General features: G+C 41.0%; 2 protein-coding genes across 2 annotated transcripts in view; one reads left to right on the top strand and one right to left on the bottom strand.

The window, feature by feature from the left end:
* Nucleotides 1–18,973, top strand: part of LOC130097323 (gastrula zinc finger protein XlCGF7.1-like) — a 362,909-nt gene that overhangs the window by 93,561 nt on the left and 250,375 nt on the right. The gene's annotated exons all lie outside the window — the stretch shown is intronic.
* Nucleotides 1–18,973, bottom strand: part of LOC130097297 (uncharacterized) — a 298,549-nt gene that overhangs the window by 37,731 nt on the left and 241,845 nt on the right. Inside the window, exons 5-10 of the mRNA XM_056264095.1 lie at nt 16,558–16,578; nt 16,467–16,488; nt 16,192–16,329; nt 3,080–3,913; nt 2,784–2,983; nt 1,751–1,998 (exon numbers count right to left, since the gene is read on the bottom strand). Coding sequence (XP_056120070.1) covers nt 1,751–1,998; nt 2,784–2,983; nt 3,080–3,913; nt 16,192–16,329; nt 16,467–16,488; nt 16,558–16,578 — 1,463 coding nt within the window. The remainder of the gene's footprint in view (nt 1–1,750; nt 1,999–2,783; nt 2,984–3,079; nt 3,914–16,191; nt 16,330–16,466; nt 16,489–16,557; nt 16,579–18,973) is intronic.

Below are 18,973 nucleotides of genomic sequence, written 5' to 3'. Positions count from 1 at the left end.
ATTCAAACACTGCGCCCTTCGAAGGCCGCATTCTAAAGCAGATTGCGTCACAGCAGTGCTAAGAAGACTGTCCCAATTCAAACTCTGCACGCTTGGAAGGCCAATTGCGTCACCGCGGCGCGACTAAGTTTGGTATGTCATTCAAATGCGACCCCAAATGCGCCCTTCGTTTCTCGGACAAACGAAGTGTACAAAAATGGACACTTCGCGGCCTACGCTTCCCCAGAATTCAAAGCGCGCTGGTGACGACGCGACTCACGCGAGTTTATTCAATTAGAATGGCAGGTGTTAGTTGTGTGGTGACCGAGGAATTCAGTTATAAATGTAAGTTATTGTGAATTAATTTATTAAAATAACTAGCGAAACAATTGTTAAAGGCATAAATATGGATCAAGCCCTGAGTTAAATGAAGCAAATACTAAAGTACAAAATGCTTTTCTTGCTTAGTTTTTTGGTCTTGTTTATATTATACATTTTAAAAAAAGCTTTTAGGCTACTAGACAAGCAGAAGTTATTGTATTGTTTTGGGGGGAAAAACTAAATTAAGTGAGCTTTTGCTTAAAATAAGCAAAATAATCTGCCAAATGGTGTAAGTAAAATAATCTTGTTTTCTGTTTGATTTAAGATTATTTATCTTAACCCATTAGCAAATTATGTTATTGTTTTAAGCAAAAACTCACTTAATTTTAAGTTATTTTCCCCCAAAGCAAGAAATGTTTTATTTGTCTAGTAGGCTAAATGCTTCTTGATTTAAGAATTTTTAGATGTTTGAACTAGAAACAAGACACAATATTAATAAACTTTTATGCAGTGAATTTCAAGTAGGAGGGTATATTGAAGTAAATAAAACAGCAGCACAAATCCAGCTGAAATGTGGTAGATAAACATAGCGGTGTCCACAATACATTATTTAATTTACCCAAAATAGCTAGCAAAACAAGTGTTAAAACCCAGGGATGTTTCTTAAAAAAACCTGAACTTAAACTAAAGCTTCATTTATGAGGCAAAACCTGTTGTAATACTTTTTGTTTCAGGGACCAAGGAGCAGACGGCTGCATTTATAAAATTACGGGCCGAAAATGACCACTTGTTTACAGGGGCCAAAAACTCGGCCACTGTGGCTTGGAGGTAAAATCATTAACCATTTGTAATATTTCCACTAGCTGCCTCTTGTATACAAAAATTAGCCCTCACCCTGTACAAAGCCCACAGCAATGAGACAAGAACTAGTTAAGGCAATAGTCTTTCACTTAGTGTTTTTTTCAACAAACATTTTAAGCAAACTTGAGGATCCAGGAATATAATTTCTGGTATTTTGTATGCATGTACTGCTGTGTGATTTTTCTAATGTTAAGATTGCACCCCTGTCTTAATATTTTTCGTAAAGTCCTAACCCTAACCTTTTTCTCCTTTTTTTTTTTTTAGGAGAATTCTGGAGAAAATGGACCTGCAAGGGAAGGTCACTCCCTTGCAGGCCAAAAGAAAATGGGACAACTTAAAAAAAAAATACAAAGTAAGCAAGTTAATTGACACATCTTTGCTGAAATGTATTGTGGTGTTCTTCTTTTTAACAACAGGTATGGTGTATTTGCTCTGCCTTAGGATTGCAAGTGTCCTGGGACAGGTGAGGGGGTGAGCGGGAAATCCACTGCTGCAACTTGGCCCTGGTTTGTCCACATGGATGAGGTCTTGGGACAGAGGCCTTCCAACAACCCCCCTATCCTAATTGCCTCCATCCCTGAGGACAAACCTGGGCCAAGTTCAGCGGTGGCTGACCAGGATAAAGAGCCAGCCCCAGCAGCCGCAGCCCCAGCAGCCAGAGCCCCAGCAGCCAGAGCCCCAGCAGTCCCAGCCCCAGCAGTCCCAGCCCCAGCAGCCGCAGCCCCAGCAGCCAGAGCCCCAGCAGTCCCAGCCCCAGCAGCCAGAGCCCCAGCAGCCGCAGCCCCAGCAGTCCCAGACCCAGCCAACAGGAGAAGAGGCAGCGACGAGCTCATTGAGCTAATGATGGAGGACATGAGGTATCAAAGGGAAACAGAGGAGAGGAGAGCACAAGAGAGCAGGGATCGAATGGACAGACTGTTTACTTTACTTGAGAGAATGATTGAAAAAAAATAATATAATTAAGTTTTTGTATTTATGTTTTTTGTCACTGATTTAAGTTATTTTGTCACTAATTTAAGTTATTTGTAAATGAGGCAAGGCAATTTTTATTCATTGTTTATTTTTGTAATGCGAATCTTTTTATTTATTTACATTTGAAAATAAAACAAGAATTATTCTGGACATTGTTGACTTCTATTCATGTTTTTTTTAGCATGTAAAATGAAAATTATTTCAAGTACTTTTTACAAATATTTACAACAATAGAAAAATAATTCAAATTAACAGTACATAAAACAGATTGGAAAAACAAAAACAACAAAATGTACGCTTTTAGCTGAACAGGTAGACCCTGGTGGTGCTGCTGGGCTGGGATGGGCTCCACAATAGAGACCCTGGTAAAGCCTCCTGCTGGTGGGACATCATCTGGGATGGGCTCCAGTCCAGAGTGTTTGAGTGCATGTTTCCACTATCCACTAAGTTGTCTCAATAGGTTTGCAGGGCTGATTAAATCGACGGCTGCCATCTCACTGAGATAATTTTAAAAAGAGGTAAGAATAAAATTAATTAACTTGCGTCCTCAATTTAAAGCGTAAAATATTTCAACATGTAAACCCATTCTATGGACATTCATTTGTGGTCTTGGCCATTATAGCTTTACAGTTCTCAGACTTGCCTGTTACAAGTAGTTGTGGTCGATGGGAACCTCCTCCAGGGCAGACACCTTTGCAGTCAGCCGGTCACGCCAGGGAGCACCGCTGACTGTCTCCAAAACATGCTCCCCCTCATCCTCTGCATCATCCTCCTCGTGCTCATCCTCCGGGGCCATGATGTCACCAACCCCAAGACAGATGTTGTGGAGGATGGCACAGGCTGTGATGACCTGAATTGAAAAAACAAAACAAGAAATGATATGGTCTGGAAAAAAGATGTTCATTTTTTTTAATGTTTTTTGCAAATGTATTTTCAATTCACTTACATGGGGTACAAAAGTGTGGTGCACCTCCAGCGCTTTCAGGAAGATGGATCGGAACCTGGTCTTCATCATCCCAAAAGCACGCTCTATAATGGAGCGTGCCCTGGAATGATGAAGATTAAAGCGCTGGGGTCCCACTCCTCGTACTGGCCTCTTGTAGGGAGTGATGAGGGGGAGCGGGTGTTGGAGACATGGGTACCCTCCGTCTGCAAGGATGAAGTGCCCTGGAGGAGGGTACACTGACCTCCTGTACAGTGGGCTGTACCGGAGCACTCGTGCATCATGCACTGACCCGGGCCAGCCCACGTAGGTGTCAATGAAGCGGCCCTGATGGTCACAAACAGCCTGCAGGATGATAGACGGGAACAGTTTCCTGTTCCTGTAGCACTGACCATCAGGGCCGCTTGGAGGCTTGATACGGACATGGCAGCCGTCGATTGCTCCTGCAGCTTTCAAGAAAGCTCGGTGTCTGGCCAGCCCTGCAAACCCACGGCAAACTGCCTCCAGGTCTTCTGGGGTGTTGGGGAAATGAATGACTTGGTGGCGAATGGCCACCACCTCCTCAGCGACCCGGTGGACAATGCGGTGGACAGTGGAACGAGGCATGTCAAACACTCTGGAGACAACCCTGTATGATGTGCCACACGCAAGCCAGAAAATAAATACCAGGGTCTCTATTGTGGAACCCCATCCGTGTTGGCGTTCAGTCCTCAACAGGCCCAGCAGCACTCTCAGGGCGTCCCTGCTCAGCCGAAAATCAGGTCGTGTGTCCAAATCATTAAAAAAACTGTCCAGAACTGGCACGCTCAGGTTGATCCTGCAGTACAGGGGTCTGGTCTGATTTAGGGAAAGAAACAAAAGAGTTTTAATAAACTACTTTTATTTAGTATGTATTATGTATTATGTATTATGCATAAAAAACCCTCGTTGTCAGGGTTTTTAGATATGATGTTGTTGCATTAATAGTACTGCTGCGCTATGTGTATGTTGCATTTTAATTCTGAATATGTTGAAGGGTTTTATATTTAAAGTACTTTACTGTTGAGTAGTTTACTATACAACAATGCATAATATTGTAAAAGACGATGTTTTTGTAGTGTTGCTATCCTGTGTGAGAGAAAACACCCTCATTACTTCACATTTATACGTGAATACTTAACGAATGTACTTGCTTATTTGTTTAAATTATTTATTTTCACAATATTAAGGAATTGTTGCTAACAACAGATGCGTCCCATATAAGGCTGCATCCGAAGTCGAGCGGGAGTACCGTTGCAGGATTGTTTTTAAAAAAAGGGCATATTTCACTTTATTTATTTATTGTTTTGTGTTTTATGCTTCAATTGCGTTAAAACAAAACATGCTGGAAACATGCATAAATAAGATCACTATGATCAAGAGAATAAACTCCATAAAAAATCGCATCTGGTAGGCTATAAATGAACATTTGAACAGCTTTATGTGTATTTAGTATTTTCATAAGTACTCAAGTACACCCAATACTTATGTACATTTTAAAGTGTACTGCAGCAATTAAATTCGCAACTTCTGAATTGGGATGCAGCAAACCAGATTACCTTACCTGGCCACGGTCTTGATCAAGCCGGAGATACATCACCCGGCGGCGCCGGGGATGAATCCCCACCATCTCCTCCAGCAAAACATAAAAGATAAAAATAAAAATGATATATTCTTGCTCCATTTCAACAAGTAATGCCGTGTAGAATGGTAGCTCTCTCCTATCACCACGTTGCTAGGCGACAGCATAATGGGGAACACCTGGTGGCGCAATTACAAATCATACGAAGGCTATATGGTGCGTCCTTCGAAGGACGAATAGGCTGCATCCTTCGAAGTCCGCGGCCTTGGAAGGATGCAGCCTTCACATTGGGACACAGCTATAGTCTGCGTGAAACATTGCTAACATAACTAGCTCCTGTAGGATGCTATTTCATGGGGAATGATGCTTGCAGCCTCTCTTCTCCGACTCTCTGTGAGTCTATGGTGATTATGCACTATATGAGACCCGGGCTACTGCCCTTGGGACTTTGGTGTCGGATCCCAGTAAGCACGGCGTGTTGCATTGTGTTCCCCATAGCGTAAGATATTACGCAGTACGAGAGATACTCTCGTAAAAGAGAACGTACTCGGTTACTAACGTAACCTCGGTTCTCTCTAGAGAGGGAACGAGTACTGCGTATCTTGCCGTGCATACAACAGCTCTGGTTCGCTTCAGCGATGAAAACCAGTTTGTATCAGCCTGTCGAGCTATATTTATAGGCCAAGGCCACGCCTATTCTGGCGGGACGTGACGTAAATGGGCGCGAAGCACCCCCATTGGGTATCACGTCACGCAGGGCCTCTCTCGATAGGCTGCTGCTGTTGCCACAGGTCAGCCAATAGGCACGCGAGCCGCCTTGCCTATGTCTGCATGCTGTCGCAACGCGTTTTACATTGATTCAAAATTAAGGATAATTTTTGGCTTCAATATCTCGAGGAAAAGAGGTTTTCCCCATAGCGTAAGATATTACGCAGTACTTGTTCCCTCTCTAGAGAGAACCGAGGTTACGTTAGTAACCGAGTACGTTTTTTCACAGCATAAATTCATGTTTTTACAGGTTGGTCCCATGGACTTTTATTGTATTCTTTGATAGGTTTCTTTGACAGTGCCTGACAACTAGGGGTGTGCAAAAAAATCGATTCACATTTGAATCGCGATTCAATCTTTACCGATTCAGAATCGATTCATAGAATTCGAAAAATCGATTCATATTTTTTTTTTAATGGCGTGCACGGGCGGAGTGGCAATCGGGTGAGTCGGGACTTTTACCGGTGGTTCGGTAGTGTTTCAAGGCCGCGAGGGCCGGTCTGATAAATAGTTACATTGCAAGTTCTTGCGGCCCGCTGGTCAAACTGCAGCCTCTCTGCTCAACCCGTGAATAAATGCATCGATCCGCAGATCTTATGTTTGAGTTCTGTAGATCTTTTGCCAAGCTTTTCAGAGGTTACGGGTTCTAAACCGCACTCGTATAGTTTTTTCTCTCTCTCATCAAAACTGATTTCAGCGGAGTCTCCACAACGGCGATAGATTGAAGCGCGTGTCCGAGTGAAGACTGCGCGAGCCACAGAAAACACTGTATCCATGACACTGATAGCAGCGGACACGAGCGCTCAGCTTGATTTCAAAAACAACAGATCTCTTATTTAATAGCGAACTAATGAATGCTCTGCTAGTTAACTGGAGATACCCGCAAATTACGCCTATGAACGACTTCACTGGATCTAAACAAATCAATCTAACCATAGATGTTACCAGTAGCGGTGGCTTTTTTAAATAATTTCGCAAGGGTTCTATGACATTAGTATATATTTTTAGGAAGTTCAATGTGCCCAGTCGAGTTTACATTTCAACAGTCAGCCTGGTAGCTGAAGTAGTCCTTAAACCACATTGTTTGATCTGACTACAGCACTTTAAAGCTAAATGTAAAAGCTTTTTATTTAAGTTTTATTTTAAACTTGAATTAAATGTATTTGAAAGCTGGCCAAAGCTTGGCACTTTGCACTTTTTAGTTGCAAAAGTTTTTATTTTTGTATGAAAACATATAAAGTAATATCAAACTACATTTAATTTGTTGTGGGTTTTTTTTCTTTTAAATTGTGTCTACTGCAATCAATCACATGGAAAAAGTAAACTACATTTATATACTGCGAATCGTTTTTTGAATCGAGAATCGATTTTGAATCGAATCTTGAGACAAAAAATCGGTATCGAATCGAATCGTGACATTTTCTGAATCGTGCACCCCTACTGACAACTGTGAGGGGGGTGAATTTTTTTTAACTTGTTAGTTTAGATCATATTTAGATATAAAATGTATGACAAATAAGGACGTGGTTAACTTTGATTGACAGCTTGATTGACAGCTGATAACGAGCTGCGCCGAGTGGAATTCCTTAAATTTGACGTCTCGGCCATGATCTGACACAACACATCATACCACCTCTGTATCCTTTCTAACATTTGTATTGAAATATCGTACATAAAATGGGTTGCTCTGCTATAAACTGCACTAACCGACACTGTAGGAGTACTTCGCTCCATTTTTTCCGGTAAGTGAAATTCCACTACTATTTCACGTAGTTAGCACTATTTAGCATCAATGTTTGAGGGCAGTGGCACTGCAGCAGTTAGCATTAAATCGCCTCAAGATAAGTTAGCGTCCGAGGTACTTTACCTATGGTTATAACTGACGTTTGAAACACTGTAAATGCGTCTGCCAAATGAATAAATGTAACATAACAACAATAGACTGATATGTCCCACATTGGAGTGTTCTTCAGCAGCTTAGCAGTGAATGTAGTAGCCATGTAAAAAGTAGCCTAGTCTGCCAGTCGATCTTGTAACGTTACAGATAGCTGAGGCTGCTTGGCTGAAGAGGCGCGTCCACCGGCCGGCTCAGTCTCACACAAAGCCCACTCTTTTACCCATATATGGATTGGCCAGAAGGTGGGCGGGGTTAGGATTTCCCAAGATGGCGCCGCCCATACCCCCCATAAACGGCCTCAAAACCGTTCTTCAGAAAGTCTATGGGTGACGTCAGACGCTTTGTCCATATTTTTTTACAGTCTATGGTTACATACTTGACAAAAAATAAATAAATAAAAGCCCCCTGGCTCTTAACCCTCTAGGCGCCACGGTCGAGTTTACTCGACAAGACGCGGCACTGAAAAAAAAGGCCGATTTTGTCAAATTGGGTGTCAAATTTCGTTCAACCTCCCCACCACTGGATGGCAGACATGTCATACTTCATCCCCGAATCAAAAAAACGTCATGTTTCTATACAAAATGTTCGAGTTAGAGCGCATTGAATCAGTGCGATCAAAAGCGGAGCTAGTGTGCGAGTAAGCCATTTTATCAGATCCTCTCCGCAATCGCGGCGACAGTATTGTGGTGGAGAGTTTGTCTAATACCACTGGGTATGTTAGACGAGGTCGAAGTATTCATAGGACAGTTACGAGGCAACGTGGAGGCAGGGTGAGGAGTCGCAATGACAATGACAGTAGTCCGAGCTGTGCACACTCGGCGCGCGCGCGCGAGGCAGATCTGGCCGCGCTGCTCGTATCATGTCACTTGTGATCTGTGCGAGTGAGTGTTTGAACTAAACAGGTCTTGTCTACTTGTGTTTGTATGTCATATGAATAAAATATATTTGCCCCATACATGGAATCAGAGTGCCTACTGTATTTAGTAAATGGAAAATCTCTACAGCAAAAGGCCAATCACTACATGCATTCGGTTTGTTTCTACCATTTATTAGTAATGATTTACACAGTTTGTTTACTACTTACTATATACCTGAGCATTCAGTATTGTGCAATATAGCATACAGAAGGTGATGGACATTTTGGGGGAAAAGAAGTGCTGCATTTTATCATTTAAACGTGACTTTTCATGAAAATTCTATAATCCAAGATTGCCACAACCATATGACGTCATAATATGCAAATTAGATGGGAAAATGTAATCCCTACATAAACTTTGGGTCATCCTTAATATTTCTCTAATTAACAGAAAGTCTCTATCTTTTTTCACTTTTAAGATATAGCCTTTTGAAATTAAGATGTCAAAATCGAACGTTTTAGGAAAAAACCTCTGGCGCCTAAAGGGTTAACTTTGAGGACCATTAACGTAATTGTAACCCAGACTCAAATTAGTCAAATTAGAAATATATATATATATATATATATATATATATTTTTTTTTGTTTTTGTTGCATATGCCCCTTCCAGTAAAACTGTTTATGTGGAAAAAAAGACAGTGATAAAAGAAAATTGAGATAAATAAAATGCTTTATTAATTATATTAGTAATATGCAAATTACTGCGGTAAAATTTATCCAATTAGAGTTGGAATCTGCACTGCAGATGTAGACCTTCCAATCGAGTGCGATCAGCAGCAATGCTGACTCCGCCCACTGGGAGACGTGGTGAAAACTGATAGAGAGAGCTAAAACGGAGAAACGCATGTGATCAAAGCTCCAGAAATTTGAGAGAAACGATCTAATTTTGAGCAAATATTTAGTATACAACTACTAAACCTAGCATATAAACGTTATTTTAAGTTGAATTAAGTGTCAATTTGAGAAGTATTGTGAAAGAGCTTACCTGTTATGGCCTTGTTGATCCTGAACGTCGAGCCAAAGTTAGTTGAGTCATCGCTATAGTTCGTGGTGTAATCTGGAGAAAATATTAACAGAACACTGTTAATTCAGAGGAATCGGTGAGTTGTGGATTTATTTTTCATATATGTGATGAATCACAATGGTTTATTGTATTTCTATGTGTGTTAAAATTAAGTGATATGTTCACTGTATGTGAAGTATGGCCTATGTTATATATGAACACTAAATGTTGATGTGAAGAGTAAATATTGTTGAAATAGAGGTTAGAAATGAGTTTCTAAAAATGTTATCCTGTGTGTACAGGCCAGTTTTTGTTGTTTATGTAGAAGTTGGATTTTTCTACTGTGATTCACGTGCATGGTGAGGATTCATCAAGCCGTGCTGAGAGAAAAGAAAGATGGCGAGCCTCCCGGACTGAATTTGGATCTTTTACTTCTTACCTTCTCATCCACTTAGTGGTGTCGTTTCCTTCTGAAATCTGAATGGACTGAGGTATATTTTTCTGAGCTGAAATTATCAAATGGACTGAAGTGTGTATAATCTTTATTTTTGCAATTTTGTGATCTCATTTACAATTTGTTTTTTATATATACAGATATATCTCTTAAAAGAAGTGTTATTTGGTTACATATTGTACATTTTTGAGGTAAATTTATGTGAATTGTTACTCTAATTGTATCATCTGGGTTAAAATACTGATTTGAGTTTGTATTTGAAGCGGCTGGTTTAAACTACAGTAAAGACAGGAAAATCAGGACATTAAATTGAAACTAAACTTATTAATCTACAACAAATAGTCATATTTAAACTAGAGAAACCAAGAAATTCAAACCTCAGCCGAAAAAGAAAGAGGGAATTTATCAACCAGAGATTCAAGAAAGAAAAAGCTTTGTTGACAAATGTATTTGTTTTCTTTTGGGTTTACAATTTATTTCAAGTCAGAACTTGATCAGGGTTGATCATATTGTATTTTTTCCCTTGTCAAAAGTTTGACATTTCATTTGGTTTACCTTTGTCATTTATTATTTACTGTTCATTTCATTCATTACATCAATACAAAGAAAAAGTCATAATAGCTAATACAACAAGAAAAAAATCTAAAAAACCCTCAAACTTGTGTGTTGTGTGTGCTTTGCCTCCTTCGAGCTTGGTATCTTCTGATTGGCCCATTGATCTGGCTCAGTGTATTGAACCAAATTCTAGTTGCTACCTGTTGGCATTGAGTCAAGCATTTAGGTAATATTGTTGTATACACTTCTGACGAGTGGGTGTTACACATAAGTGGCGAGCCAGCAGCCAGGAGGCAAAGAGAAACGCACACATTAACTTCTATTTTTGATTTTAGAATTTCCCTCTCAAGACCAATAAGTGTTCAAGTAAAGCAAAATGGAAGTTATAGAGGAAAAGGGTGTAAAAGTTCCTAATGCAATCTTAATTAGTGGCATAACTGGAACTGAAGCGGATGAGGAAATACTGGATTTTGTAAAGCAGTATGGGTCAATAAACAGAATCATCCCATTACGTGATCCTTGCCTAGAATCGCAGAGGTCCTTGATAGTTGAGTTCAACTCTGGATTAGCGGCCCAAACCCTTCAAACAATGCTTCCATATGTCCAGCATGCAAAGAATAATCCTGATGTCTCTTTCCATGTGTCAGCTTTATCGAGTGTCTACGTCAAGAGGCTTGGACGAAACACAACACAAACTTACCTAAACGAGCTGAAAGAGCTGGCAAGTCGCAGTGGAGAGAATTTCGAGGATGTCTTGAAGGGCATGTTGGCTCATATTCACGAGAGCGTGGTACAAAAACCATGTACTGTACCCGTCCTTTCTGAAGATGACGACACCTTACCTGCTCATTCAGCGAATCCCCTCTTGACTGAGTTCCCTCTTAAGCAGTCTCAGGTAACAGCAAATGCTGCACAACATCATTCTGTTCCACAAGTGTCAGCCACAAGCCCAGAATCCCCGTCAATCAGTGTCAGTGATCTAAACCCACCTGGTGTGCAGAAAGTTGTGGTGGAACATCTTGTACGCACAACTGACTTAGCCATAGCTGGAAATTCACCGCTACGGCTCCGAGTTTTTTCTGGACGAACTCCCCATCCGTCCAACGAGGTTGATTATGAAACTTGGCGCACTAGCGCTGAACTACTTTTCCAAGATCCAACAGTCTCCGATTTCCACAGAGTGCGCAGAATCTGTGAGAGCCTTCTTTCCCCGGCAGCAGACATAGTAAAATCTGTTGGCCCGTCAGCATCACCTTCAACTTACATTCAGCTTCTTGATTCTGCTTTTGCGCCCATTGAGGATGGTGATGAGTTATTCGCCAAGTTCCTGAATATATTCCAGAACCCAGGAGAAAACCCATCCGCTTACTTGCAACGATTGCATGTTGCGTTACAGACCACTATGCGCCGTGGTGGAGTCCTTGGCTCAGAGGTTGACAAGCATCTACTTAAGCAGTTTTGCAGAGGATGTTGGGAAAATTCTTTGATTCTAGAGTTACAATTAGAGCAGAAAAAGCATTCACCCCCATCCTTTGCAGAGCTAATGACTTTATTACGAACCGAGGAGAGCAAGCATGCTTCTAAAAGTGTACGAATGAAACAACACCTGGGAAGTGTTAAGCAGCGTGCCGTGATACAGTCTCAAACAGCCACTAGAGATGATGTGACTCAATTTAGTTCTGTTACTGCTCAGTTGGCAAGTCAGATAGCAGAACTCCAAAATCAGCTTGCACTATTAACTTCAAAACAGTCTAAAGACAAACCAAACCCCTAGTCGAACATGTTCAAATCCTCAAGTAAACAGAGTGCCATCAGTCCTAAAGGAAAAACCAAAGTTTCAGACACATTCCAGACAGCTAGACCAAAACCAGGCTATTGTTTTAGGTGCGGAGAGGATGGGCACATTGTCAGTTCTTGTTCCAATGACCCGAATCCAGCCTTGGTGTCAGAGAAGCGAGATGAGCTTGCAAAGAGACAGCGTGAATGGGACTTGCGGAATGAAAGTTCTAAGCCATATTTAAACTGACGGCAGTTCCTATTGCGGGACGAATGGGAACTGGGATTGAATCAAAGTGTCCCAAGCCTTTTAGGGCACTGTCAGCCCATGCACAAGCAAGGTCACGACAATCTGTCTTACCCAAGGGCTTAATTGGAGCGAAATGCACTGCGCAAGTTGATGTTGGAGGAGTAATGTGTGACTGCTTACTTGACACTGGTTCACAGGTCACAACCATCACAAAATCCTTTTACAATGAGAACCTGTATGATCAGCCAATTCATTCCTTAAATGATATTTTGGAAGTTGAGGGTGCAAATGGTCAAAAAGTTCCTTACCTTGGCTATGTTAAACTGACCATCACTTTTCCCAAGGACTTTGTGGGAGTTGACACAGAAGTACTTACTTATGCTTTGGTTGTCCCAGATCTCCCATCTACTTCTCAGCCTTCAGTGTTGATTGGGACAAACACCTTGGACAACCTGTACAAAGACTTTTCACAGCAAGGAACTAAATACTTTTCTCCTACCTATGGATATAAGCAAGTGCTAAAGATTTTGGAATTGCGCCAGAAGCAGAATGTAGAAGGGAATGTTGGACTAGTGCGGCTATCTGAAAACCTTTCTCAAATGATACCTGCTGGACAAAGTGCAGTTCTTTGTGGAAAGGTTTCTGTTGCTGGATCTCATTTAGATAAATGGGTAGTTGTAGAACATCCATCCTTTTCCCCTCTGCCTTGTGGCCTGATTGTTAAGACATGCATTGCCACGCTTGAAGACGAAAGACATTGCCGCTTACCTGTTGTAGTCGCCAACCCTACCGCACATGATATCACAATTCCTCCTAGATGTGTTTTGGCTGAATTAAAAGCGGTTCAGTCTGTGTATTCAGAGGAGCGTGATGACCATGATAGTAAAACAAGCTCCATTCCAAAGTCCATTCCTGAGTTTAATTTTGGTGATTCTCCCATCTCACCAGAATGGAAGAGTAGGCTTACCAAACGGCTTCAAGGAATGCCAGAAGTGTTTTCCTTACATTCCCAGGACTTTGGATGTACCGATAAGGTCAAGCACCAAATAAATCTTGCAGATGAAATGCCCTTCAAACATCGGGCAAGACCCATACATCCAGAAGATCTGGAAGCTGTAAAGCATCACCTTCAGGAGTTACTTGATGCGGGAGTTATCCGAGAATCTCAGTCCCCTTTCTCCTCTCCCATTGTCGTGGTCAGAAAGAAGAGTGGTGACATTCGATTATGCATTGACTATCGGAAATTAAATCAAAAGACCATCAAGGATGCGTATGCACTCCCCAAACTTGAAGACACGTTCATGGCCTTAACGGGGTCCAAGTGGTTTACGGTTCTTGACCTAAAATCTGGTTATTACCAAATTGAGGTTGAAGAAGCTGACAAGGCGAAAACGGCTTTTGTATGTCCGCTAGGGTTTTATGAATTTAATCGTATGCCACAAGGGGTCACTAACGCCCCAAGCACATTTCAAAGAATAATGGAAAAGTGCATGGCAGACATAAACCTTCGCGAGGTCCTGGTGTTCATAGACGACATTATCATCTTCTCCAAGGATTTGGAAGAACACGAGGAAAGACTGTCTAGAGTCCTAAATAGACTTAAAGAGTATGGTCTCAAACTTGCTCCAGAGAAATGCGTCTTTGCACAAACCTCGGTTAAGTACCTCGGCCATATAGTGTCAGACCAAGGAGTGAAAACTGATCCCGATAAAGTAGCAGCTGTCAAAACCTGGCCGGTTCCTAAAAATTTGAAAGAACTCCGTTCCTTTCTCGGATTTGTTGGATATTACCGACGTTTCATCAAAGATTTTTCCAAGAAGGTGAAGCCTCTAAACGAGTTAACTTCAGGGTACCCTCCTACTCGGCGGAACTTTAAGTCTGTGAGTAATGCCCAGTACCGGAACCCTAAAGATCTCTTTAATGGCAGGTGGACAACCGCTTGTCAGGATGCGTTTGAATTAATCATCAATGAGCTCACATCTGCACCGGTGCTGGCCTTTGCAAACCCAAGGTTACCATACATCCTGCATACTGATGCAAGCACGTCAGGTCTGGGCGCTGCTCTGTATCAGGAGCAGGATGGACAAGTCAGGGTTATCGCCTATGCAAGCCGGGGGCTTTCGAGTAGTGAATCCAAGTACCCTGCCCATAAATTAGAATTCCTGGCACTTAAGTGGGCAGTGGTAGAAAAGTTCCATGATTACCTTTATGGAGGCACTTTCACAGTGGTGACAGACAGTAACCCCCTTACTTATGTTCTTTCTACTGCTAAACTTGATGCAACTGGGTATAGGTGGTTGGCTGCACTCTCGACTTACAATTTCACACTGCAATATAGGTCCGGAAAGCAGACTATGGATGCTGATGGGTTGTCTCGTCGACCCAACGAGAAGCTTCCGACTGATGATGTTTCTCTGAAGAAACAAAAACGCATTCTTAATTTCACTGAAAAGCTTACCAAGAATTCTAGTGAGCATGAACTTAGTGATGATGTGGTAAGAGCCATCTGTGAGAGTCGTCTTATCCAATGGCCAGAGTGTCCTAATGATTTTCCTGCTGCATTCGTCAGTTCTTTGCCAATGCAGGAAACCGCTGTACCTGATGCTTATGCAGAAGAGGATCAATGCGGAGGACTACCGACCATTTCTCATCTCTCTCCTTCTGAAATTCAAAGTGCACAGTTAGCCGATCCTTGTATCCGAGAGGTTATTGCACAACTTCGAACTGGAGAAACTCCTCCTAGTACCCTACGGACTGCTCTTCCCAGATTGCCTTACCTCCTTAGAGAGAAAGACCGTCTGGAGTTTCACGACGGAATCCTATACAGAAGAAGGAACTTTGCTGAGAAAACTACATACCAACTGGTCCTACCCGAAAAATTTCATCTAGATGTTCTCAAGTCCCTGCGTGATGACCTCGGACATATGGGTGTTGATCGTACACTAGATCTAGTTCGAAACAGATTCTATTGGGCCAAGATGGCATCAGATGTGGAGCACAAAGTCAAGACTTGTGGACGGTGCATACGAAGGAAAAGATCACCTGAAAAAGCTGCACCTCTGGTGAATATTTCAACTACTCGCCCCTTACAACTTGTGTGCATGGATTTTCTAAGTCTAGAACCTGATCATAGCAACACCAAGGACGTGTTAGTAATCACTGACCACTTTACTAAATATGCACTAGCTATTCCCACCCCTAACCAAAAGGCCAAAACTGTTGCAAAGTCTTTATGGGAGCAATTCATTTGCCATTATGGTTATCCCGAGCGCCTTCACAGTGACCAAGGCCCTGACTTTGAATCGCATCTAATCAAGGAGTTATGTGAAATAGCTGGAGTGCGAAAAGTCAGGACAACACCATACCATCCGAGGGGAAATCCTGTTGAAAGATTCAACAGAACGTTGTTAAGCATGCTTGGAACTCTAGAGAACAAAAAGAAAAGCTACTGGAAAGAGTATGTAAAACCCCTTGTACATGCTTACAATTGTACTCGCAATGAGACCACGGGGTTCAGGCCTTACGAGTTGATGTTCGGGCGTCAGCCTAGGCTTCCGGTAGATCTGGCTTTTGGATTACCTTTGAAGGATGAGGGAGAAAAAACACATTCACAATATGTGAAGAACCTCAAGTCACATCTTGAACAAAGTTTCCGTATTGCGAGTGAAAATTCAAAGAAGATGGCGGAAAGGAATAAAACCCGCTATGACAGATGTGTGAAAGCTTCAACATTGCACAAGGGAGATCGTGTTTTAGTCAGAAGTGTTCGACTCAGGGGAAAGAACAAACTCGCTGACAAATGGGAAGGAGTAGTTTATGTAGTCATTGACCAACATGGGAATTTGCCAGTGTATAAAGTGTGCCCTGAAACTGAGACAGGACCCATCCGCACATTACATCGGGATTTGTTACTCCCTTGTGGAACTCTTCCATCTGAAGTTCAAGAATGTGAGATCCAGAGTCCAGTTCCCAAACGTAGAACTCGCAGTGAGACAGCTTGTAGACGTTCTGAGGAAACAGAGGAAATCCCTGACTCTGAGGAAGAGGAAAGTTATTGTGTAATGCCTCAACTAAATATTGTGAAGGAATCTTTTGTAGTTCACACTCCTGAAGTGGCTCACCCAAACAGGGAAAGTTCTGTTCCTTTATCTGACGCAAGCTTAGAGGTCCACCTTGGAGTTCAGAATGACGTACCTGAAAGGGGATTTCAGGTCATTGATGAAATATCTGTGACTGAACCTGTGAATTCTAGAACTGACTTACCTGAAAATCCTGAGATCCAACCTGAAAGGGAAAGGGATGCTGATATGAATTGTTCACCTACATTGGAGCTGCAGAATCCGAATCATAATGGAGAATCAACCATCCTGGAATCCAGTTCAGCTGAGAAAAAGCTAATTGACGAAGAAACAAATGATGCAGATGAGGATGAAATTAAATTGAGAAGGTCTGTCCGTCATAGAGATAAGCCCAAAATTCTGACTTACCCTGAACTGGGGAACCCTCTGGTGACAATAGTTCAATCCCTTCTTCAAGGTCTAAATGTTGCTCTCTCAGAGTCCTTACAGGATTTCTCTCAAGTAGGAAACCCCATAACTCGGGGTTATGCACCTGTTGGTGATATGCAAAGGGACTTGCATACTTCTAGGAGGGGAGGGTGTAACCCAGACTCAAATTAGTCAAATTAGAAAAATATATATATATATTTTTTTTTTTTGTTGTTGTTGCATATGCCCCTTCCAGTAAAACTGTTTATGTGGAAAAAAAGACAGTGATAAAAGAAAATTGAGATAAATAAAATGCTTTATTAATTATATTAGTAATATGCAAATTACTGCGGTAAAATTTATCCAATTAGAGTTGGAATCTGCACTGCAGATGTAGACCTTCCAATCGAGTGCGATCAGCAGCAATGCTGACTCCGCCCACTAGGAGACGTGGTGAAAACTGATAGAGAGAGCTAAAACGGAGAAACGCATGTGATCAAAGCTCCAGAAATTTGAGAGAAACGATCTAATTTTGAGCAAATATTTAGTATACAACTACTAAACATAGCATATAAAAGTTATTTTAAGTTGAATTAAGTGTCAATTTGAGAAGTATTGTGAAAGAGCTTACCTGTTATGGCCTTGTTGATCCTGAACGTCGAGCCAAAGTTAGTTGAGTCATCGCTATAGTTCGTGGTGTAATCTGGAGAAAATATTAACAGAACACTGTTAATTCAGAGGAATCGGTGAGTTGTGGATTTATTTTTCATATATGTGATGAATCACAATGGTTTATTGTATTTCTATGTGTGTTAAAATTAAGTGATATGTTCACTGTATGTGAAGTATGGCCTATGTTATATATGAACACTAAATGTTGATGTGAAGAGTAAATATTGTTGAAACAGAGGTTAGAAATGAGTTTCTAAAAATGTTATCCTGTGTGTACAGGCCAGTTTTTGTTGTTTATGTAGAAGTTGGATTTTTCTACTGTGATTCACGTGCATGGTGAGGATTCATCAAGCCGTGCTGAGAGAAAAGAAAGATGGCGAGCCTCCCGGACTGAATTTGGATCTTTTACTTCTTACCTTCTCATCCACTTAGTGGTGTCGTTTCCTTCTGAAATCTGAATGGACTGAGGTATATTTTTCTGAGCTGAAATTATCGAATGGACTGAAGTGTGTATAATCTTTATTTTTGCAATTTTGTGATCTCATTTACAATTTGTTTTTTATATATACAGATATATCTCTTAAAAGAAGTGTTATTTGGTTACATATTGTACATTTTTGAGGTAAATTTATGTGAATTGTTACTCTAATTGTATCATCTGGGTTAAAATACTGATTTGAGTTTGTATTTGAAGCGGCTGGTTTAAACTACAGTAAAGACAGGAAAATCAGGACATTAAATTGAAACTAAACTTATTACTCTACAACAAATAGTCATATTTAAACTAGAGAAACCAAGAAATTCAAACCTCAGCCGAAAAGGAAAGAGGAAATTTATCAACCAGAGATTCAAGAAAGAAAAAGCTTTGTTGACAAATTTATTTGTTTTCTTTTGGGTTTACAATTTATTTCAAGTCAGAACTTGATCAGGGTTGATCATATTGTATTTTTTCCCTTGTCAAAAGTTTGACATTTCATTTGGTTTACCTTTGTCATTTATTATTTACTGTTCATTTCATTCATTACATCAATACAAAGAAAAAGTCATAATAGCTAATACAACAAGAAAAAAAATCAAAAAAACCCTCAAACTTGTGTTGTGTGTGCTTTTTGCTTGGTATCTTCTGATTGGCCCATTGATCTGGCTCAGTGTATTGAACCAAATTCTAGTTGCTACCTGTTGGCATTGAGTCAAGCATTCAGTTAAAATTGTTGTATACACTTCTGACGAGTGGGTGTTACATAATCAATAATACAGAACTTACAACTAGCTCTTAACTATCTCTGTCTTCTTTTTCGTCTCTCTCTTTTGCGTTTTCTCTTTTAGTCCCGCCCCCTCAAAAACCTGATAGGTTCCCAAACTGCTCTTTGATTGGATAATAAACAAAACTGACACCTGGCCACCCAATTCAAAAGAAAATGACCAGGGAGGTTCAAGGGCTACTCACAACAGAGGATATTTCAACACCTCACAATTTATTAACACATAATAATACAAAAACAAAAAAGAAAAGGTGTTAC

The sequence above is a fragment of the Rhinichthys klamathensis genome, unplaced genomic scaffold, assembly GCF_029890125.1.
Source record: "Rhinichthys klamathensis goyatoka isolate OS25496 unplaced genomic scaffold, OSU_Roscu_1.1 h1tg000216l_1, whole genome shotgun sequence".
NCBI classification, from domain to species: Eukaryota; Metazoa; Chordata; class Actinopteri; order Cypriniformes; family Leuciscidae; genus Rhinichthys; species Rhinichthys klamathensis.
This window is presented reverse-complemented; position numbering and strand designations above follow the sequence as displayed.